A 24167-nucleotide genomic window follows, 5' to 3' on the forward strand; every position below is an offset into this window, starting at 1 on the left:
AATAGTAGTAGTTTATCCAACCTTCTATTTTAGAAAATGCTAACACATTTATGAGCTACTATTAAACAGACAGTCTAATAGTATTGAATTTACAATAGAAAAACAAGTCTTTCAGTCCAAATTGTTTTAGCACAGTATTTACAAGTCTCCTCCTATTCCACCCAGTATATCATAGAAGCTTATAAAATAGGTGCAGGAGTAGGCCATTCGGCCCTTTGAACCTGCACCACCTTCAATATGATCATTGTTGATCATGGACTTTCAGTATCCCACTCCTGCTTTCTCTCCATACCCCTTGATCCCTTTAGCCACAAGGGCCATGTCCAGCTCCCTCTTGAACATATCTAACGAACTGGCCCCAAAAGCTTTCTGTGGTAGAGAATTCCACAGGTTCACAACTTTGAGTGAAGTTCTTCTTTATCTCAATCCTGAATGGCTTATCCCTTATTTTTAGACTGCGACCTCTAGTTCTACACTTCCCCAACAATCGGGAGCATTCTTCCCGCATCTTGTCTGTCCAGTCCCATGAGGATTTTATATGTTTCTGTCAGATCTCCTTGCATTCTTCTAAATATCCTTCAACTCCTTTCTTCCCCATTTGCTTATCTAGTTTTCCCCTGAAGGCATCTATGCTATTCATCTCAATGATCCCTTTTCATACCGAGTCCCACATTTGTGGGGAATAATGTAGATTGTCATGGAGATATTGAAGCCGATTCAGTGTCTAGAGATATCACCAGTGGGCAATACACAGTTGAAGAAAGGCTATGGCCAGGGTTGTGACAGAGCTGGAGGAGGAGAACCTATTGCTGGATATACACTAGCTTGGTACAGGTAGAATTCAAACCAGCTAAGGGTAGTTCCAATGAAGTGGACCACAGAAACATGACGGAGGATGATAGGACTAACTACTGGATGGTGCAGAAGGATCTTGAATGAAAGGCCAAAATTTCCAAAGACAGATAGATGGGTTTCTGGACTGCAGAGGTTCATTTTCAGCAGTTTGTTCGCTGGAAGTCTCAAGTTCAACAATACATAGAATTGCATAATTTCTGCATTAAGAAACAGGGCATCCAATCTATGCTGCTGCTATGCTACTCTCATTGTACAAGAAACTCTTCCCTTTCTAATTACCTCCACTCACCCTAACACATATCCCTCTGTCTTCCTCCTTCTGCTATTCCCATTACTAAATCTAAACTTTAATAGGGTGAGAACCAGTCAGGGATTACCCTTCCCAATAACACCTTTGTAGTTTGAATTTTTAAAATATTAGTCGCCAAACATATTGATTACTATGGTATTCCAGTACGCAGAGCTCACGGAGGACCTCTGGTAGCCTGATACAGCAGCATTTCAGAATCAAACGGGTACACAAAATAACTGGTCAAGTGGAATTGAACCAAGACATTTGTCAACACCACCTATCTTTGTCCAATTTTGAAAACTGATATTTTCAACTCCCGAGTCCTTATTTATTTTGCAATACAACAATGGGCAATGTCTTCGGGAACACATTTGTCCAAGACATCAGGTGTTTTACCAAGGAAGGTCCAACAGGTTATACAATGATGCAGTACTAGGACTGCAACACTGGAGGTCACTAGTAGTTGGCTGTCTTTAGCAAAGTCAGTCAGCTGAAAACTGGTGCTTCTACAAGTGGAGAGTGGATAATTCAGCATTTTAATTTGCTCCCACAGAATTTATTTCTTTAAATTCCTGCCATGTAGTCAGTTTCCAGAATTCGTTCCCATGAAATTTCAAATCAGTTAATTTCAAACAAAGAAAGCAGTAAATGCACAGTTTACTTGGCAATATATTAACAGCTAACAATGGGGAAACCAAAATCTTTTGCAAATGCAAACTGTAAAAGGTGTCAAAGGAAGGCTGGTGTCAATTTGGGATCAAATGGATCTTGTGGAGACAGAGGGCAAGGCTTGGGTACTAAATGAGTACTTTGAATCTGTTTTCACCAAAGAGAATAGAATGCTGTCAATACAGCAGTAAAAGCAGTAACGATATTGGGTAGGATTGGTCCGGATGCAAGGATGGAAACTGCAGAGTTTCTGGTCTTCCAATCCTCCCAAGATATGGAGGGAGGCCAAAGGACTATAAATTGTTATAACGGGTGGAGTGGTTGGGGAGAGGGAAAGAAATAAACTCAGCAACTGCAGACCAGTTAGCCCAGATTCTGTTATGGGTAAATTGAGATATAATCCAAACCAAACTGGTATTTGGAAAAGTATGGACTTAAAATGATCAACACAGACTCTTGAATACAAAAATCATGTTTGATTAACTTCATTGCATCCTTTGATGAAATAACAGAGGGGTGATGTGGCAGCACAGTTGATTTTTTGTGCACATTCACAAGGTGTTCAACAAAGTACCATATTAAAGATCTGTAAGCAAATTCAAGCCCGTGAGATTAAGGGATAGTGGCAACATGGACAGAAAATTGGCAATTGCTGTTTTTCTGAACAAGAGGGAAGTAGAAAATGCTGTTTCCCATAGGCTGACATTTGGATCAATGCTGTTTTTGATGTATTGACTTAGATACACGGGGCATAATCTCAATTTGCCGATTGTAAGAAAGTCAGAAATGTAGTAAGCAATGAGGATAGTAACAATTCAGGAGGGCATGGACAAACAGGTGAAAACGATAGAGAATTAGCAGATGAAATTTAAATGCAGGGAAATGTGAAGCAATACATTTTGGTAGTGTGATGATACTGTGCCTTTAGGAAATGTATTCATATCATTTTTCTTGTCAGGGGTATGTTTGGAATTCAGCTGTGTTTTACACAGTGCCAATCTGCAAAACAGGCAGCTCACATGCTGAAAATGCAGGCAAATGATTGACTTTAGCTAATGATATGTTTGTTTTAATCTGAACTAATGCATTTTTGCTTATTTGGATTTTCCTCTGGGGTTTCAGAGTAGGGTTATTAGGTTGATTGACATCGAGTCATGGCTTAAGGGGAGGAGCTAATATTACAGGGTAAAGCATGCAGCATCTGCCAGGTTCTGATAGGTGCAAGGTGTCTCTCTCTCTTGCTGTAGGCTGCTGTTTGGAACCCAAGAGAAATAATTCTCTCTCACCAAAGGTATTCTGGCGACTTGAGGACTGTAAGAAGTTTAACACCACCAGGTTAAAGTCCAACAGGTTTATTTGGTAGCAAAAGCCACACAAGCTTTCGGAGCTGCAAGCCCCTTCTTCAGGTGAGTGGGAATTCTGTTCACAAACAGAGCATATAAAGACACAAACTCAATTTACATGAATAATGGTTGGAATGCGAATACTTACAACTAATCAAGTCTTTAAGAAATAAAACAATGTGAGTGGAGAGAGCATCAAGACAGGCTAAAAAGATGTGTATTGTCTCCAGACAAGACAGCCAGTGAAACTCTGTGGGGGTTACAAATAGTGTGCCATGAACCCAATATCCCGGTTGAGGCCGTCCTCGTGTGTGCGGAACTTGGCTATCAGTTTCTGCTCAGCGACTCTGCGCCGTCGTGTGTCGTGAAGGCCGCCCTGGAGAACACTTACCCGAATATCAGAGGCCGAATGCCCGTGACCGCTGAAGTGCTCCCCAACAGGAAGAGAACAGTCTTGCGTGGTGATTGTCGAGTGGTGTTCATTCATCCGTTGTCGCAGCGTCTGCATAGTTTTCCCAATGTACCATGCCTCGGGACATCCTTTCCTGCAGCGTATCAGGTAGACAACGTTGGCCGAGTTGCAAGAGTATGTACCGTGTACCTGGTGGATGGTGTTCTCACGTGAGATGATGGCATCTGTGTCGATGATCCGGCACGTCTTGCAGAGGTTGCTGTGGCAGGGTTGTGTGGTGTCATGGTCACTGTTCTCCTGAAGGCTGGGTAGTTTGCTGCGGACAATGGTCTGTTTGAGGTTGTGCGGTTGTTTGAAGACAAGAAGTGGGGGTCCTACGTGAGGACTGGCAGCCCAAGTACAAGCATGTAAGCCTGTGTGTCACCAACTGATTCTGAAGTGGAGTTTAAGTCTATAAGAGGAATATTGCTCGAATTGGAAAATAGTTGGGGTCTCGTCTAACTGCAAAATATACCTTGGGGTATCTGATCAGGTACCTTAACAGTAGGAAGAATGCAGAGTACAAACTAAATGGCATAACTTTGAAGGGAAGCTCAAGACTTGATTGTATACACACAAATCTTTGAAGGATTTCAAGTTGAGAAGGCCATTAAATAACATATGGAATCCTTAAATGCATTATTAGAAGCAGAGTGTACAAAAGGAAGGTGGTTGTACCAAACTTTTATAAAACACTGGTTAGGCTTCAGCTGAAAAACTGTGCTCATTTCTGGGAAGTATATCCAGGCATTGGAGAGGATGCAGATGACTTTAGTATTCAAGGAATGCATGTGGGCTTTATGGCTAGGCCAGCATTTATTGTCTGAGAAGGTGGTGGTGAACTGCCTTCTTGAACTGCTGCAGTCCACATGGTACAGGTACACCCACAGTGCTGTGAGGGAGTTCCAGAATTTTGACCCAGAGACAGTGAAGAAGCAGTGGCACATTTCCAAGTCAAGATGGCAAATGGCTTGGAGGGGAACTTCCAGGTGGCGATGTTCCCATGCATTTACTGTCTTTGTCATTCTAGATGCTAGTTGTTAGGGTTTGGAAGATGCTTTCCAAGGAGTTGCTGCAGTGCATCTTGCAGATGGTACACATTGCTGCCACTTAGAGGAAGCGAATGTTTGTGGAAGGGGTGTCAATCAAGTGGGCTGCTTTGTCATGGATGGTGTCTCGCTTCTTAGTTGGAGCTACTATCATCCAGGCAAGGGGACAATAGGGGATTTTCACAGTAACTTCACTGCAGTGTTAATGTAAGCCTACTTGTAACACTAATAAATAAACTTCAAAGTTTAGTATTCCATCACACTCCTGACTTGTGCCTTGTAGATGGTGGACAGGCCTTGGAGAGTCAGTTGGAGAGTTACTTGTCACAGGATTCTTGGCCTCAAACATGTTGTAGCCAAAGTATTTACTGGCCATTGCAGTTCTCTTTCGATATTGGGGGAATTCAGCAATGATAATGCCATTGAATGTCATGGGGTGATGGTTAGATTCTCTTGTTGGCAATAGTCATTGCCTGGTACTGGTGTGGTATGCATGTTACTTGCCTTTTGTCAGCCCATGCCTGGATATTGTCCAGGTCTTGCTGAATTTGGGCATGGGCTGCTTTAGTATCTGAGTCGTCGCGAATGGTAAACATGATCAATGAACATCCCCACATCTGACCTTATGGTGGGAGGAAGGCCATTGATGAAGCAGCTGAAGATCACTGGACCGAGAACATTACCCCAGGAACTCCTGCAACGATGTCCTGGAGCAGAGATAACTGACCTCCATCTTCCGTTGTTCTAGGCTCCAACCAGCAAAGAGATTTCCCACTGATTCCATTTTTGCTAGGGTCCTTTGATGTCACACTTGGTCAAATGTTGCCTGATGCCAAGTGCTGTCAACTCTTGCCTCACCTCTGGAATTCAGCTCCTTTTTCCACATTTGAACCAAGGCTGTGATGAGGCCAGTAGCTGAGTAGCTCTGGCAGAACCCAAACGGAGTGCCAGTGAGCAGATTATTGCTACGCAAGTGCACTTGATACACTGCTGATGACCCCTTCCATCATTTACTGATGATCAAGAGTAGACTGATAAGTTAGTAATTGGCTGGGTTGGATTGGCCCCGTTTCTTGTGCAAGGACATACCTGGGCAATTTTGCTGGGGTTGCTGGGTTGATGCCAGTGTTGTACCTGTCCTGGAACAGCTTGGCTAGGGTCATGGCAAGTTCTGGAGCACAAGACTTCAGTACTATTGCCAAAATATTACCAGGATCCTGTAGCCTTTGCAGCATCCACTGCCTTCAGCCACTTTTTGATATCACAGGGAATGAATTGACTTGGATGAAGACTGCGATCTCTGATGAGGGGACCTCTAGAGGAGGCTGAGATAGATCATCCATGTGGCACTTCTGGTTGAAGATTGTAGAAAATGCTTCAGCTTGATCTTCGCACGGTTGTGTTGGGCTCCCCGTCATTTTAAGGGGTTGGGAAACTTGTGCAGCCTTCTCCTCCAGAAAGTGATACCAAGAATGAGACATAGTTATTTGAAAAGACTGGAGAAGCTGGGATTGTTTTCCTCATATCAGAGAATGTAAAGAGGAGATTGGTAGAAATATTCAAACCATGATTGGTTTCGATGGAGTAAATAAGCAGAAGTATTTCTTACAGCAGAAAGGCCAGTAACCACAGTAGATAGATTGAAGGTAATTGGCAAAGAACCAGAGGTGACACAAGGAAATAATTTTCTCACATTAGGTTGAGATTTGGTATGTTCTGTCTGAAACGATGATGTGGTGGAAGCAGATCCAATAGCAGCATTCGAAAGAGATTGGGATAAAAAAGTACAGAGCTAATAGGGAAATAAACAGGACCAATTGGATAGGCTCTATCCACAGCATGGGCAGTGTGGTCCAGATGTACTCCTATTGGAGCACCTTCATATGAAAATGTCTAGTTTTTAAATCTTTGGTTTAATTAAACGCAAAAGTATCTGAAGGCGAGAGAGTGAAATTAAATGAGAAAAAATATTCACAAGCACTAGAGTTAGGAGATGGGTGCTGACATTTAAATAGAAGCCCCTGATGTAGCTCAACTAAAGAACTTTGTTATTCAATCATTTATAAAAAGGTTCTATTTCTGTCCTAACTTCAGGCATCCTGAAAAATGCATCCTTAATGGGAGGTGAGTAATGCTCTGGGGAGCCAGATTCAAATCCCAACATGGCAGACAGTAAAATCTGAATTCAATAAAAAAAATCTGGAATTAAAAGTCTAATGACGACCATGAAACCATAGTCAATTGTCATAAAACCCTATCTGGTTCACTAGGGAACCCTTTAGGGAAGGAAATCTGCTGCCCTCTCTGATCTGACCTACGTGACTCCAGATCCACAGCAATATGATTGACTCTTAAATGCCCTCTGAAATGGACTGGCAAGCCACTCAACTCAAGTGCAATTAGGAATGGGCAATAAATGCTGGCCCAACTAGCAATGCCCGCATCCCATGAACAAATAAGTAATTCAGTTCAAGAACATTTGTTGAATCATACAGAATGATTGCACAACACAAAAGGAAGCCATTTGGCCCATCAAGTTTGTGCCAGCTCTCTGCAAGAGCAATTTAGCTAGTCCCATTCCTCTGTTCTTTCCCTACAACCCTAAAATTTTCCCTCGTCTTTTACATATGAAAAAGGAGTAGGCCATGCAGCCCCTCAAATCTGCTCTGCCATTCAAAGATCATGGCTGATCTGATAGTAACCACAAATCTGCATCCTGCCTATCCCCAATTCAAAGACTCTGTTTCCACCACTATTTTAGGAAGAGGGTTGGAAAGACTCAACGTTCAGATAAAAATATTGCTCTTTTGCCCTCTTCACAACTTTTTTCTACTTATCTTCGTGTCATCAGCAAATTTGGCAACCATCTGATATAAACCGTAAACAGTTGAGGTCCCCACACTGATCCCAGAGGTACATCACTTGTTACATCTTGCCAACCTAAAAAAGACCCATTTCTGCCTATCTCAGCTTCGTTAGCCAGCCAGTCTTCTAACCGTGCCAAGGTATTACACCATATCATGAGTTTTTATTTTCTGCAATGACCATTGATGTGGCACTTAATTGAACTCAAGCTAACTGGCCTGTGGAGTTCTGTTTTTCATTTACCTTCATTACTATACATGAAATCAACCACATTACCCTCAGCAACACTTTCACCTCATCAAGAAGCACAAACAAGTTTGCTAAACATGCATTACCTAAACAAATCTGTTCTGGCTTTCTTCAATTAATCCACTATTGTCCAAGTGACTGTTAATTTTGTCTGTACTATTGTTTGAAAAAGCTTTCCCAACACCAAGGTTAAAATGACTGGCCTATCGTTGCTGGATCACCCTTATAGCCAAGGAGGATTGGAATATTACAGCCCATACCTCCACAGCTTACACCCTGATTTCCCTCAGGATCCATCCCACCTGGCCCTAGTGACCCATCAACTTAAATACAATGAGGCATTACAGATGGCACAGAAAGAGTCACAAGAATGGTTCCAATGATAAGAAGTTCAGTTACATGTATTCCACAGACTTAACCCAGACCAGCATATCCATATGGCTTAATCCCAAGTACAAGATTTCAGATGTAGATTTCTGTTGACTGATCATTCACAAGTGAAGAGCATGACCCTAGAAAGAGCAGTCTATTGATATATGATGAAAGGCTACACTACAGAGTGCAGCATATTGTACCAATGGACAGAACACAAATCTGTGTGTTTGATTTCATGCACATCCCGATTCAATAAGACTCACTTGGAGCAGTTGCTATGTGAGAGACAGGCACAAAGAGTAATGAAACAAGGCCAACCAAACTATTCAAATAACGCCCACCCACTTGCCCAGCAAGTCACTTGTTTTCTTCATGGTCTTAACATCCCAGGCAGTTCATGGATGGATGTTCAAGAGATACGTGGAATAGCAGGGTTACCAAAAGACAAGTGACGGGAAGGGGACAGCCCCAAAATTGTATGAACCATCACTATCATGTATCGAGTTTTAATTGGTAATAGAGCACCAAAATTTGAGTGATCTCTAATTTTTCACATACGGGTTACTGTGCCTACCCTTCTTTTGAGTCTCTCTCTTTCCTTCAGCGTAAGGGTGTCTGCCTTAGCAATGACAGGAACAACGTTCACTTTATTGTGTATAGCCTTCATGAACTCCACATCCAGGGGCTTGAGTCTAAAAAACAAATACAAGATGATAAAGGACAGACAGCTGGCTGGAGATGGGCAGATGACATTTAATGCAGAGACATGACTTATTCTGGTAGGAAGAATGGGAAGAGGCAATATAAAATACAGGGCATGATTCTCAGAGCTGAGGGACCTAGAGGTGTATGCGCACAAGTCATGGACAATGGTAGGACAGGTTGAGAGAAGTTAATAAAGCGTATGGGATCTGGAGCTTTATAAACAGGAGCACAGAGTACAGGAGTAACAACCACATCATGAATCTTTACAAAATATGAGTTCGGTCTCAATTGGAGTATTGTGTCCAGTTCTGGGACCACACTTTGGGAAAGATTTGAAGGCATTAGAGAGAGTGCAGAAAAGATTCACACAATGATTTCAGTGTTGATTAACTTCAGTTTGTAGATAGCTTGGAGAAGCTAGGATTATTCTCCTTAGACATGGTGGTTGAGGGGAAATTTTTCAAAGGCATTCAAAATCATCAGGAGTCTGGGCAGAGTAGATTGGGAGAACCTGCTCCCTCTGGTGGAAGGATCGAAAACCAGAGGACATTGATTTTAGATGACTGGCAAAAGAAGCAATGGCAACATGGGACAAGTTTTTTTAAAAATACAGCGAGTGGTTAGGATCTGGAATGTGCTACCCGAGAGTGTGGCGGAGGCAGGTTCAATCGTGGCTTTCAAAAAGGAATTATCTGAAGAGGAAAATGCAATGCTACGGGAAAAGGCAGGGGAGCGGCACATGAATTGCTCTTGCACAGATCTGGCACAGACAACTGGCTGAATGGCCTCCTTCCGTAATCATTCTATGATCCTACAACAGATAATTGGAAGAGTTTGCTGACAGGCAAATCTTGCATATTATTCATGTGGATCATAATTAAATAAGATAAACACAGGTTAGTTTCGATTGTGCGGTGGTGGATTGAGGAGGAGAGAAAGCAAATTAAGGGAAAATATACTAACAAATATAAATAAATCATAAAAATTGAATTTTAGGGACAGAGAACAGATTTTCATTTTCAGTTCAGGAAACTTACTGACCCTACAACTACACCATACCACCCCTGAAAAGCTTGGGTCCCCCCCCCCCCCCCCCCCTTTTTTTTGTCTTGGAGCTTGACTTCCCTACATCATCCTACAAATGGTCTTGGAGGTTTAGCCTAGTGGGCGACTGTAGCTGCATTATATACCCTAGACTGGCGGAGCGGTCCTCTTCTAGAGGGTCATCCTCTGCAACTGAGCGCTGAGCTTCGGGAGGGACACACATGGAGCCAAGGGAAGGGGGACAACCACCTAGCCAGCCAGATCAGCCGAATCAACCCTAGCAATCAATGGGGTGACAGATGTCATGGTCATATTGCCCTCACACCCATCTGTCACATTAACTAGTTTATCATTTGGAACCAGAGTTTGGACATATCGCTTTAACCATCCAATTGGTAGTTCGGGTCAGTCAATAATTTGAAGCACAGAGAACACGGCAACAACTGTGAACCACTCCTCTTCAATAATCGCAGAGTGGTTCCTGCAACAAATTATTTCATTACACAGAACAAGTAACCATGCTTACCCATGTCCAAAAGGAGAGATGAAATAAAAGCAGCAGTGGACCCGGTTATCAATAATGTGGCGTCTGTTCAATCCACTTTCATCATGCAGGTACCGCTCAAACTGCTCATCAATGTACGAAATAATTGTCTTAAAGCTGAGAAAGATCAAAGGGAAAAAAAAATCAACAGGCTGGGCTGTGACAAGCCATCCAAGAGTTTTACACGGCATCAGCAGGGGCGATTGCAACATGTTGCAGCAATTCTTCAAACCTATTACTCAGTATGCCAAGCATAGCTAATCTCAAATAATTTTACTCCAGCAATCCCAGTATTAAACTGCAACAAGGTGTAAGAAGCATGGCCCATGGCAATGCCAATGTCAGTGAGGACAGATGTCTGCAATTACACTGCAGCTGCCAGCCACTGAAGACTGGTATGTACCACCATGCCTGCCAACCACCACAAGCATGTATCATCCACCAAAACAAGGTTCACACCATTACATACGTCTCCTAGGTGATTCATATTAGTCACAACCTATAATATTTATCATGTTTGCTATCTACAGAAGCGACAGGCCTGTATCAGTCACAAACATGCGCCCTTGCATTCACCATACAATACCACCATGAAAAACACCACCATTCGACTGTAGGCACATTGCAAAGATATGACATTCCAAAGAGCTTTGGAATTAAGGCAATAATTTCAAAGGAACTGAAATGTACAGGACACTGCAGAAAACAGTCAAGTCGTGGAGAGGTGGCCAGTGTTTGTCCAAATTCTGTACATGCTTTCTGAGTTTGAAGAACTGGCTTTCCCTCTAGAAGGCTTTGCAGTAAGTAATTACAGGTGGTGTACAGTTCTTCAGTCTAGCCCCTTTATCACTTCTATCAGCATCACTACAACACTGTACTTAGCTAACAATGTACAGGCACCATCGTTAACCCATCAGAACACAAGCCTTCAGCCTGGATAACAATTAATTAATTAGCAATTCCTTTGTCAGATAAAAGTATAGATGTAAAGTTTCAAGAGCCATCTCTTGACTCAAAATCTGAGGCTGACTTCATGAAGTCATACCATACAGCTTCTCAAATCACTGAAAAGGTTTACAATATATCCTGCTTATAATGAAATTAACCACTGACATTTGCCAGTCGACATAGATTTTTTTCTTAAACCCAAATTATGTTTTTTCATTATGATGGCATTGCTGTTGGCTCTAACTCAGCCGATGGATTTGCCAATGACCCAGTGCACTGGAGGAAAGTACAAGCCAATGTGCATCAAACACACACCCCGCTGGAATTGCAATTGTATTTTAAACAGGCAGTTAGTTGCAACGTGCTCAGGTTTATGCAGGTAGTGGGATTAACTGGGTTTCATTTGAGCACATATGACGATACAATTACTGAAATTGTGGTGTGATTGTAATGTTGCATTCTGCAAATACATGCAAGATTGAGTAAAACTTTGTCCCAGTGCTATTCTTCACCAATTGGCTTAAGGAGATGAACAGCAGTAACTGATCTCAGAATATCTGAGGCAGGTAAGATTCTTTAGTCCAGGCATAAACGCGAGTCATGTTAGTTGGTCTTCAATAGGTAGTATTTCACCATACCCATTTTGTTATACAAGGCAAGAAAGGAAAAATACTGTACATGGCAATAACTTTGATATGAAATGTTTCCCATGATACACAATTGTTACAAATATCTTGTACTTTGTTACTACACAAAAGATTGAAGTACAGAAACCACCGTTGCCATTCAGAATGAGTATTCATAGAAATCACAGAAACCCTACAGTGCAGAAGGAGGCCATTCGGCCCATCGAGTCTGCACCGACCACAATCCCACCCAGGCCCTACCCCCACTTATTTACCCACTAATCCCTCTAACCTACACACTTTAGGAATCTAAGGGGCAATTTTTAACCTGGCCAATCAACCTAACCCGCACATCTTTGGACTGTGGGAGGAAACCGGAGCACCCGGAGGAAACCCACGCAGACACGAGGAGAATGTGCAAACTCCACACAGACAGTGACCCGAGCCGGGAATTCCTGTGAGCCGGTATTAGAGGGAAGGACCTGTCAATTTGTGAAAAAAGGTTAAACAGGCCAGCTAGATTAGCACAAGTATCAAATGCAGCTCAATGTAGAAAATGCAACAGTAATTTTGGAAAGAAACATGTTTATTAGCAGAACTTTTTCTGTGTCGAGATATAAACCATTAAAAATGACAGCAAGTACTCCTCGGTACACAGACACTCGCAGGGCTGCTCAGCTAAAACACTAGAATCCAAAATTTAAATAAGCCTTACACTTGATTGTTAAAACTGTGATCACAAAACCCATTCCAATTTGTGATAGGCTAACATACCAGTCCTGGCTGTTTATTGCATCTCCATATCCTGGCGTGTCAACTACAGTCAGACGCAGCTTCACGCCACGCTCTTCAATCTCTACGGTTGAAGCTTCAATCTGGACTGTTCTTTCAATTTTCTCTGAAATAAAGACAAGTACTTGTGAGCCAATGTGAAATCAAATTGGTGTTTCATCAACTACACAATTTGATAGGGTTTGAGTAACTTCAAGTTTTTAGGTGTCCAGATCACCAACAACCTGTCCTGGTCCCCCCATGCTGACACTATAGTTAAGAAAGCCCACTAACGCCTCTACTTTCTCAGAAGACTAAGGAAATTTGGCATGTAGCTATGACTCTCACCAACTTTTACAGATGCACCATAGAAAGCATTCTTTCTGGTTGTATCACAGCTTGGTATGGCTCCTGCTCTGCCCAAGACCACAAGGAACTACAAAAGGTCGTAAATGTAGCCCAATCCATCATGCAAACCAGCCTCCCATCTATTAACTCTGTCTACACTTCCCGCTGCCTCAGCAAAGCAGCCAGCATAATTAAGGACCCCACACACCCCGGACATTCTCTCTTCTACCTTCTTCCTTCGGGAAAAAGATACAAAGTCTGAGGTCACGTATCAACCGACTCAATAACAGCTTCTGCCCTGCTGCTGTCAGACTTTTGAATGGACTTACCTTGCATTAAGTTGATCTTTCTCTACACCCTAGCTATGACTAACACTACATTCTGCACTCTCTTGTTTCCTTCTCTATGAACTGTATGTTTTGTCTGTATAGCATGCAAGAAACAATACTTTTCACTGTTAATACATGTGGCAATAATAAATCAAATCAAACTTGGCAAGTTCTTTGGGTGAGGCAACCTCTGTTTCATCTTCAACTTGGAAGGTGGACAGAAGTCTGCTCCAGGATCCTCACTGCAAAACAGCCACAGGCATGTTTAAAAGTGGCCTGCTTTGAGGGGGCTGGTGAATTCCCTAACTATACACAATCTGCATGCTACTACATTCAGCCTTTCTAGACTATAGCTCAAGAGGCAAGGACCATGACAAGACTTGCAATTCCAGAGGAGCCAAATGCTTTGGGCTTACCCACTCCAAAGTGAGTACCATCACCACAACACAGCTCACAACTGCTAGAATATTAATCCCTTCTCTATGCCAACATAAAGACCTGTACTCAAATCATCTCACTGAAGCGCATGCTTGACTTGCTTCTGGTTGGAAATGAAATACCAAGCAATAGATTCATTTATCACAACTTACCCTGCCAACATTGTGATCTGCTCACTAACCACAACTGCCATGACAGTTACAAATTAGCATTAAACAAGATGCCAGTTTCTCCCAGCTCAAACACTAATACGTACACTTTTAAGAACAGTTATTTAAAAAATGCATTCCCGTGCCTCCCCAAACCCCCAAATCATCTTACCTGCAGCTCCAGGGATAACTCGCTCAGGGTAGAGGTCAGTCAAGAAGAGGCTGTTAATTAAAGTTGATTTGCCCAGGCCAGACTCACCTACATAGAAAACAATTACATTGAAGTAGACTGCCAAAAGCTTTCGACATGAGCTAATGCATTGACCTCTGATATCAACTGCATGGAAATTAAGAGTTACAACTTTATCCAGTTTGAGGGAAGAAATCAAACACCTGAAAATTTCGTGGACAACATACATACATACAAATATAGACAGATGAATTGGGACCAGGAGGCGGCCACTGGGCCTCTCAAGCCTGCTCTGCCATTCAAAAAGATCATGGCTGTTCTGATTTTAACCTCTGCTCCATGTTCCTGCCCCCGATAACTTTACAACCCCTTTGCCTATTAAGAATCTATCCAGCTCTGCCTTAAAGATGCTCAAAAACTCTGCCTCCACGGTCTTTTGAGGGACAGAATTTCGAAGATTCACCACCCTCAAAAAAAGGTTTCCCTCAGCACTTGTTTAAATGGGCAATCCCTTTTTAAAGTGACCACTATTTCTAGAAACAAGCTCAAACTCTACATAAAATTGCAATTATGTTGTGCTGTTCAGAGGGAGCGATATTGTGTATAAACTGGAATCAGCAATACTTATTTTTAAAATAGTTAGTGATGACATTGGTGATTTTTTTTCTTCTGATGCCTAGAGCTGACATCAGTGATTTTTGGTTTAGGTGTAGAGTATAGCTCCCACTACATTTTCCTTAAAAATGTCCCAATCTTGAAACCTCAGGACTGAATTTCAGATAGACAAGATTATGATCAGTAATCAAAGATAAACATTGATGCAGTCAAGTGGCAAATGAAATTTAACAAATGTGAGGTTAGGCGAGTTGGGGGTGAATGGATGGGTGGTTTTTGCACTGCAAGTTCTACATAATCCTGGGCATTTATGCTCTGCTGCATCACTATCACTCCGTTTGCTCCCATCCACCGATGGGCAACGCATGCAACTCCCAAGGTACTGCTTTACCAGATGGCAATACTCAGGCCTTCCCCTCTATCAGGAGCTTAAGAATTAGGTTTTAAGTTTATTAGTGTCACAAGTAGGCTTACATTAACACTGCAATTAAGTTGCTGTGGAAATCCCGTAGTCGCCACACACTTGGCACCTGTTCGGATAAACTGAGCAGAATTGATCATGGCCAACCCACCTAACCAGCATATCCTTCAGACTGTGGGAGGAAAGCGGAGCACCCAAGGAAACTCACGCAGACCCAGGGAGAACGTGCAGACTCTATGCAGACAGTGACCCAAGCCGGGAATCGAACCCGGGTCCCTGGTGCTGTGAGGCAGCAGTACTAACCATTGTGCCGAGTTACAATCATGCCCAGAGAACTCTGTTCTTTTAATCTTTGCTCAGACCTTTTCCTTTTGGTTCAGCACACATGCCACTTCACTGTGCATGCAGGACATAGGCTAAGTGCTTTAGATATCTGCTATATTCAGTTTTCTAGCAGTGACTTTCTAGTACGGCTTCGGGTGACTGTGGAGTTTGCACGTTCTCCCTGTGTCTGCGTGGGTTTCCTCCGGGTGCTCCGGCTTCCTCCCACGATACAAAGATGTGCAGGTTAGGTTGATTGGCCAGGCTCAATTGCCCCTTAGTGTCAGAGTAAATGCGTGGGGTTATGGGGATAGGGTGGGATTGTTGTCAGTGCAGGCTCGATGGGCCGAATGGTGTCTTTCTGCACTGTAGGGATTCTATGATTCTATGACTTCACTGACCAGCTTCCCAATTTCCTTCCTCATAAAAGCGCACATGTAGCACTACCTTTCAACTGTCATTTTGCTGAACCTGGCAAACTCACAAGCCATCCATTCTATTTCTTCCAGCCAGCATGGTTAATTTTCAGCTAGTTTCAGCTACACCCTCCTTCCTCACTCCTGCCTCTGACCCACACTATTACAAAGTAAAAGTGCTGGAAATGTTTGGTTCCCATTGCAAGGTGATCTGCATGGATCACGGCATTGCTAGTTCCCTGCCAAGATCTCATGTATTAATAGCTGAAAGATAACCATAAAAGGAAGATGATTAAGAAAATGAAAGATTTGCAGCCAGAACTGAAGCTGTGAGTCGGGCACCATGTGGACAGTATTCTGCACATCGGCTGCAACATGTGCAGCTCTTCACTACATCCTCTGCCTCCTTATGCACCTAGGACTGTGGCCAACTTTCACTCCAACTCCATTTTCAAGTTTGCTGATGACACCACTGTAGTGAGTCGGATCTCAAACAATGACGAGACAGAAAAGGAGATAGTGAATCTGGTCAAGTGGTGCAATGACAATTATTTATCCCTCAGTGTCAGTAAAATGAAGGGGGCAGTCATCGACTTCAGGAAGTGTTGTGAAGGACATGCCCCTGTCTACATCAAAGGGAATGAAGTGGAAATGGTTGACAGCTTCTGGTTTCTAGGTGTCCAGATCACCAACAACTTGTCCTGGTCCCTCCAGCTGATGCTATAGTTAAGAAAGCCCACCAATGCCTCTACTTTCTCAGGAGGCTAAGGGAGTTCAGCACGTCTGCTACAACTCTCACCATCTATCTGTATTTTAAATTCAACCATATTGTGATCGTTCCTTCCGAGAGGATCCCTAACTGAGAGATTAATTATTGCTGTCTCATTACACAGGGCCAGATCTATGATAGCTGACTTCCTTGTAGGTTCCGGAAACATTTTATGAACTCCTCCTTAAGGTTGCCTTGACCGACCTAGTTTGACCAATCAACATGTAGATTAAAATCCCCCATGATAATTGCCTTACCATTTTTACATGCACTAGTTATTTCTTTTCTATATTGTCTACCCAATCGTGATGATATTATTTGGTGGCCTGTAGACTATGCCCATCAGTGACTTTTTCTTACTATTTCTGATTTCCACCCAAAATGGATTCAACCTTTTTCTCCATAGAACCTATATTATCTGTCATTACCGTCCTGATGTTATCCTTAAATATCAGAGCTACACCAGCTCCCTTACCTTCCTGTCTGTCCTTCCAAATAGTCGGATACCTCTGGATATTTAACCATGTCTGTAATGGCCACTAAGTCATACTCATTCGTGATGATTTGTGCCGTCAACTCACTGACCTTGTTTTGACTGCTACGAGCATTTAGGTAACGTGCCCTTATGCTAGTTTTATACCTTCTTTTTGAATCCTAACACCTCCATTAACAACATGTCCTGAGTTCACCTTCCTTTTAACTTATTTCATAATTTCCTCCTCACATGATAACCTGCTGCTTTGCTTCTCATTAACCATTATACTTCCCATAATTTTACCCTTCCCTTCTCCCCCCCCCCCCACTTGCTAAGTCCTTGAGACCACCCTATTTATCCTTTCCGCTAGAACACTGGTCCCAGATCGGTTCAGGTGAAGACAGTCCCAACGGTACAGATCTCTCCTGTTCCAATACTGATGCCAATGCCTCGCACCACTCCTTTAGCCACGTGTTTACTTCCCTAATTTTCTCATCCCCTGACCAATTAGCACATGGCTTGGGTAGCAATCCAGAGATTATAACCCTTAAGGACCAGTTCTTTAATTTAGTTCCTCGTGCCTGATAATCCTCAAATAGGTCCCCTTTCTTAGTCTTGCTTATATTATTTGTTCCAATGTGGACCATAACAACTGGATCCTCCCCCCTCCAACTCTAATATCTTTTCAAGCCAGTCAGAAATGTCCCTCGCCCTGGCACCAGGCAGGCAACATACCATACGGGACACGCGATCCTGCTTACAAAGGATGCTATCAATCACCCTAATTATAGAATTCCCTACAACTACCACTTGTCTTTTTGCTCCCCCTCTTGAACGGCCTCCTGTCTTACGGTAGAGTGGTCAGCTAGCTCATCCTCCACACAGCCCTTTTCCTCATCCACACATGGAGCAAGTACCTCATACCTGTTGGACAAGGTCAAGAGCTGAGGCTCCTCCCATTCCTGAATTCAGGATCCTTCTACCTGCCTCACTTGCAGTCGCATTCTAATGTCCCTGACCGAATTAGAGATACTTAAATCTACCGGATGGTAGAATTTTCCTGAAACAGCGTCCAGGTAACTCTCCCCTTCCCGGATGTGCTGCAGTGTCTGAAGCTCAGACTCCAGTTCATCAATTGAACAGGGATGTACTCATAGTAAGGGAGATTTACATTGCTCTCAGCAGTCCAGGGGGCTATGTTGCCTGCCCAGTGCTAGGGTTCGGGACATATGCTCAGGGCTGGAGAGGTACTTGCAGTTGGAAAGATAGGATATAGCTTCATGATCCGTGTAGCTCCCAACGATATGGGCAAGATGAGAAAGAGGTTATGCGTAGTCAAAACAAGGAGCTAGGCACCAAATTAAGGAGCAGAACCTCAGATAATAATCCTTGGATTATTACCCAAGGCATGGGCAAATTGGCATCAGGCAAATCATTGAAGCATACAGTTCGGAAGAGGCGCTTCGGTCCATCAATCTGCACCAACATACAAGAACCACCTAACCTACCTCATCCCATTTACCAGCATTTGGGCCATAGCCTTGAATGTTATGACGTGCTCATCTAGGTACTTATCAAAAGAATGTGAGGCAACCCACCACCACCCTCGCAAGCAGGGCATTCCAGACTGTCACCACCCTCTGGGTAAAACATTTTTCCTCACATCCCCCCCCCAAAGCTCCTGCCCCTCACCTTAAACTTGTGTCTCCTTGTGACTGACCCTTCAACTAAGGGGAATAGCTGTTCCCTATCCACTGTCCATGCCCCTCATAATCAGATGAGAAGTGAATGCGTGGCTCAAAGACTGGTATGGGAGAAGTGGGTTCTGGTTTGTGGGCATTGGCACCAGTACTGGGATGGTCTACACCTGAACCATGCTGGGATGAGTGTTCTTGCGGATTGAATTACTGGGGAAGTAGTAAGTGTTTTAAGCTAAATAGTGGGAGCAAGTGATCAAATGTGGGAAGATGTGGTACAGCAAACAGTAAAGACAAGGGAAGAGAGGGGAGGTATTAATATTGGAAGTGATAAACAGACCATGACAGGAAGTGCATAAGTCTATATGAGTAAACCAACAGATAAATCTAGAGGTTACAAACGAAATAAAAAAGGACAAAACGTAAGACTCTATTTGAATTATGTAGCATTCAAAACAGAACAGATGAACCAATAGTGCAAACAGAGATAAGTATGATCTAATAGCCATTACAGAAACATGGCTACATGCTGGGACAGATTGATGAGTATTTGTTTAGGAAGGATAGGAAGTTAGGAAAAGGTGGTTCTGTTAATTATAGATGACATTAGCAAAATAGAGGGGGATAGCCTTAGTTCAGGCAACCAGGATTGTACAAGCGGTTTGGTAGAGATGAGGAAGGAGGTACACAGAACCAACAACAGTAATCACAAGGTAGGATGGGGCATCAAAGAAGAAACAATTGGAACGAATCAGAAAGACACAGCAATTCTCTTGGGGGATTTTAATCTACAGGTAGACTGGAACAACCAGGTGGGCAAAGATAGGATAGATGGCAAATTCATAGAATATTTCCAACCTAATTTCTTCTATCAGCACATTCTGGAGCCAAGCTGGGAGCATGTTATACCAGACCTGGTGTTGTGCAGCAAGGTAGAATTACTTAATGACCTCATGGTGAAGGTGCAACACAGATCATAATATGATTGAATTTTACATTCAGTTTGAGGAACAGACTAGTACTTTAAACTTAAATAGGGGAATTATGAGGGCATGAAACCAAAGCTAGCAAAAGCGAACTGACAACTTAGATTAAGGGATAGATCAATGATTGCATCTTTAATCATTTATAGGAATATTTCAGAATGCACTGGATACATTCCAACAGGAGAGAGAAAATACTAAGGAGTGGACTCACCATCGATATTTAGTTTAAAAATATTAAAGATAGTATCAAACTTAAAGAAAAAGCATGAAGTTGTGCAGGGTGGCAGGCTAGAAGATTCGACAATATAAAAACCATCAAATAATAATTGAAAGATTAATAAGGAGAGTGTAATTAGGGTATAAGAAAGGGTGAGCTAGAAATATCAAAACAGATAGTAAGGGTTTCTATAAATATTTAAAAATAAAAGCTAAAAAAAAAGTGAACATTGATCCTTTAGGAAGCAGGTCTAGGGAATTAATACTGGAAAATAAGGAGATGGCAGATGAATGGACGGATATTTTGCATTAATCTTCACTGTACAAGATGCAACTAACATCCCAGAAATAGCTATGAATTAGGAATTGGGAGGGAGGAACACAAGAAAATTAAAATCAGCAGGGAAGTGGTACTGAGCATATTATTGGAACTTCCGGCTGACATGTCCCCAGGTCCAAACTGATTTCATCCTAGAATCTTAAAAGAAGTGGCTAGTGCGATCGTTGATGCGTTGGTTTCAATTTTCCAAAATTCACTAGATTTGGGGAAGGTCCCATTAGAGAATGTAACTCCCCTTATTCAAAAAGGGAGACAGAAAGCAGGAAACTATGGACCAGTTAGTCTAACATCTGTCACAAGGAAAATTTTAGAAGCCATTATAAACAGAACACTTTGATAAATTTAAGGTAATCAGGCAGGGTCAACATAGCTTTCTGAGGGGAAAATAATGAATAACTTAGTGGAGTGCTTTGAAGCAGTAACAGTTGCTGTGGAGAAAGGGAATCTTTAGTGGATATACTGTACTTATGTTTTCACAAGGCATTTGATAAAGTGCTTCATCAAGGGTTATTATGGAAACTAAAAGCTCATGGTGTGTGCGATAACAAATTGGCATGGTTAGAAGATTGGTTAGCTAACTGGAAACAGGAGGCATTTTCTGGTTAGCAGGATATGGAGAGTAGTGTACCATAGGGATCAATGCTGGGGCCTCAACTCTTTACAATTTATATGAAATGATTAAAACCAAATTAGCCAAGGCCTTATTGAATGACAGGATAAGCTTGAAGGGCTGAGTGGCCTCTCCTGCTCCTAATCTGCAAGTCTGTATGTTCATATGTAACATGTAACACCATATCTACAAAAAAGATTTCCCCGCTCATGTATACCCCCAACACAGAAGAGGATGACAAACTTTTACAAAAATATCGAAAACTTAAGGGAAATAAATAAACCACACTTACCAACCACCATGAGTGTGAATTCAAACCCTTTCTTCACAGACTTACGATGCACCTGATTAGGGAGGTTGGCAAATCCCACATAACCAGGAGTCTCTGGATTTGTGAATTGAGCTTGTTGTTGTTGTTGCTGCTGCTGCTGTTGCTGCTGTTGCTGTAACATTTGTTGCTGCTGTTGCAACATCTGCAAAATATCAAACCAGTTTAATCAAAATACAAACTGTTCAAGGCTCCTCATTAAATCTTTTAACATTCCCCTTCATAAAAGATGGATCCAAAAGTAGGTTTCAAATTTCCCCATTGAAAAATCCTCCTGGTTGAATTACATTTTTTCTGATCATTCTTGTGCTTTTCTCCAAACTCTCAGATTAGTGCAATAAATTTGAAGCAAACAGCTTGAAACTTAATCAATTGGAAAGAATTTCATGGCACAGTACATTTATAAGTGAAATAGAACACTTGCTGATTATCAAATCTGCTTCCTGGCCGAGAACCATAATTTGAGCTGTTCTCATAAGTGATTTAGTTTCTTGCAGTGCTCAGGATCAATTTGGTTACCTCTAGCCATTTTAAATACTTAGTGCATGCTCAACAATTTGGCTACCAGGTGGTTTTCAAAACAAACCACATACGCTATCTGGTCAATTCTATTTCAGGGGGTTTGGGCTACAGACAAACAGATTTACAGAAATCATCTAAGATACCACTTGTATATACACAAGATACTTAGCAGCCTTTGGGCTGCACTGGTAAAATGCAATGTGCATTACAGATACAAGTATCTGCACTCAAATTAAAAATAGCTTTATGATCTAAAATTCAAGACTCAATAAATTGCAGCTGCATTGCTACTAATGTGGAATATTAAACAATTTCAGTGTTGAGTTATGATTTTTAGGGTAATGGTTGGGACAAAAACTGTCAATATTTAAGATTAGACGAAGGAAGAAGAGATGAAAGGATGGAGGAACAAAATGGATAAATGTGATCGGTATACACTCCCATAGAGCTGAGATGTTGTCAGTGACTGTTATAAACTCTTAGTATAACACACTACTTACTCCATGTTTTTGTATCCTGCATTTAAGCAACAACTTGCTTAGTTTGAAATGCGAATCAGCTCCACTTATTGAATTTCTCAGTTTGTGGTGCATGTTCACTAATGATTGCAGTGTCCAGTTCCATTTGCAACTCCTAAAATAATGAAGTTCTCACCCACAACATCTGTAAAACATTCAGGCTTGGGCTAAAAAACATTTCAGGCAATGACCACCACCAAGAGAGAATCTGACCATCTCCACTTGACATTTAATGGTATCACCATCACCAAATCCCACAACGTCAACATCTTTGGGGCGGGCGGGGCGCAACAGCAGCAACAACAAGCTCAAGTACTGCTAAATCCCAAGTTCCACTCCATCCATAATCACCATTCCTTTGTTGGCACTGGATCAAAATTCTGGAGATCCCTACTCAACAGCACATTAAAAAAATACTTGGATGTATATTTGAAGAGCCGTGACTGGATGGCTAAATGTAGGAAGATGGGGATCGGCTGGGTAGCATTCTCTTGATTGGCACAGACATGGGTCAAATGATCTCCTTCTGTAAATTTGATTTCTATAGGATCATAGGTGTACCTACATGGGTTCAAGGCAGCTTTTAACAACCTTCTTAAGGGCAATTAGTATCAGTAATAGTGGTGGCCTTGCCAGAATTGCCCACGTCACACAAACAAATAAGACTACTGATTATGGCAGTAACAAATATATGATGCAACTACTAGTTTTAGACACATCTAACTTTAATATATTCAAAATGTTGCATCTGTTTGCACCCCATGTCTGTAGAATTTGAATTATTTCTTGCAATGCTTCTGTCAACTGTTTCCCATTAAATTCCAATGTTGACATTCATAAAACAGTGCTGTGATTGAACAGGCTGGTGCTCTTTCCTCTAACAAAGAGAATGGCGAGGGAGTGATTATATTTTGAATTCCCTAGTTATGGTTCACCTGTCGGCTTTGACAGTGCCTCCAAGTCCCGCTTTTGTCTCAAAAGCAAAATACTGCAAATGCTGGCAATCGGAAATAAACAGAAACGGCTGGAAACACTGAGTAAGCCTGGCAGTATGTGTGAAGAGACCTGGCAGAATGCGTGGAGAGAAACTGATTTAACATTTCTGGTCAATAACCTCTCGTCAGAACGGTAACATTTTCCAGTTCTGACACAAGGTCACTGACCTGAAATATTCAAATCTGTTTTCTCTCTGCACACTGCCTGGGCATTTCCGGTGTGTGTATTTGCACTGTCTAATGTAATTGTGTTTAGTAGAATTTAATTAAAGCTAGTTCGTTACCGTACAGCCCAAGGGAAGTGGAAGTACGGATATGTCAGGAGATACTGGATAGGTGCAGGAAAAATAGGGTTGTCGTCGTGGGAGACTTCAATTTCCCTGGTATAGACTGGAAATCGCTGAGAGCAGGGACTCTGAATGGGGAGGAATTTGTAAAATGCGTACAGGAGGGTTCCTTGGAACAATATGTAGATAGCCCGACTAGAGAGGGGGCTATACTGGACCTCGTACTGGGGAATGAGCCCGGTCAGGTCTTCAAGGTTTCGGTAGGGGAACATGTGGCAAATAGTGACCACAATTCTGTTAGCTTTAGGATAGTGATGGAAAAGGATGAGTGGTGTCCCAAGGGTAAAGTGTTGGATTGGGGGAAGGCTAACTTTAGTGGGATTAGGCAGAAATTGGCAGCTCTTGATTGGG

General features: G+C 42.2%; 1 protein-coding gene across 4 annotated transcripts in view; it reads right to left on the minus strand.

Moving 5' to 3' along the window:
- LOC144491407 (septin-2) overlaps positions 1 to 24167 on the minus strand; it is a 94062-nt gene that overhangs the window by 18342 nt on the left and 51553 nt on the right. For all 4 annotated transcript variants that reach the window (XM_078209193.1, XM_078209194.1, XM_078209192.1 and 1 more), the window contains exons 3-7: positions 21399 to 21579; positions 14223 to 14309; positions 12790 to 12913; positions 10424 to 10558; positions 8723 to 8840 (exon numbers count right to left, since the gene is read on the minus strand). In XM_078209193.1, coding sequence (XP_078065319.1) covers positions 8723 to 8840; positions 10424 to 10558; positions 12790 to 12913; positions 14223 to 14309; positions 21399 to 21579 — 645 coding nt within the window. The remainder of the gene's footprint in view (positions 1 to 8722; positions 8841 to 10423; positions 10559 to 12789; positions 12914 to 14222; positions 14310 to 21398; positions 21580 to 24167) is intronic.

This window comes from Mustelus asterias, chromosome 3 (assembly GCF_964213995.1).
Source record: "Mustelus asterias chromosome 3, sMusAst1.hap1.1, whole genome shotgun sequence".
Taxonomy (NCBI): domain Eukaryota; kingdom Metazoa; phylum Chordata; class Chondrichthyes; order Carcharhiniformes; family Triakidae; genus Mustelus; species Mustelus asterias.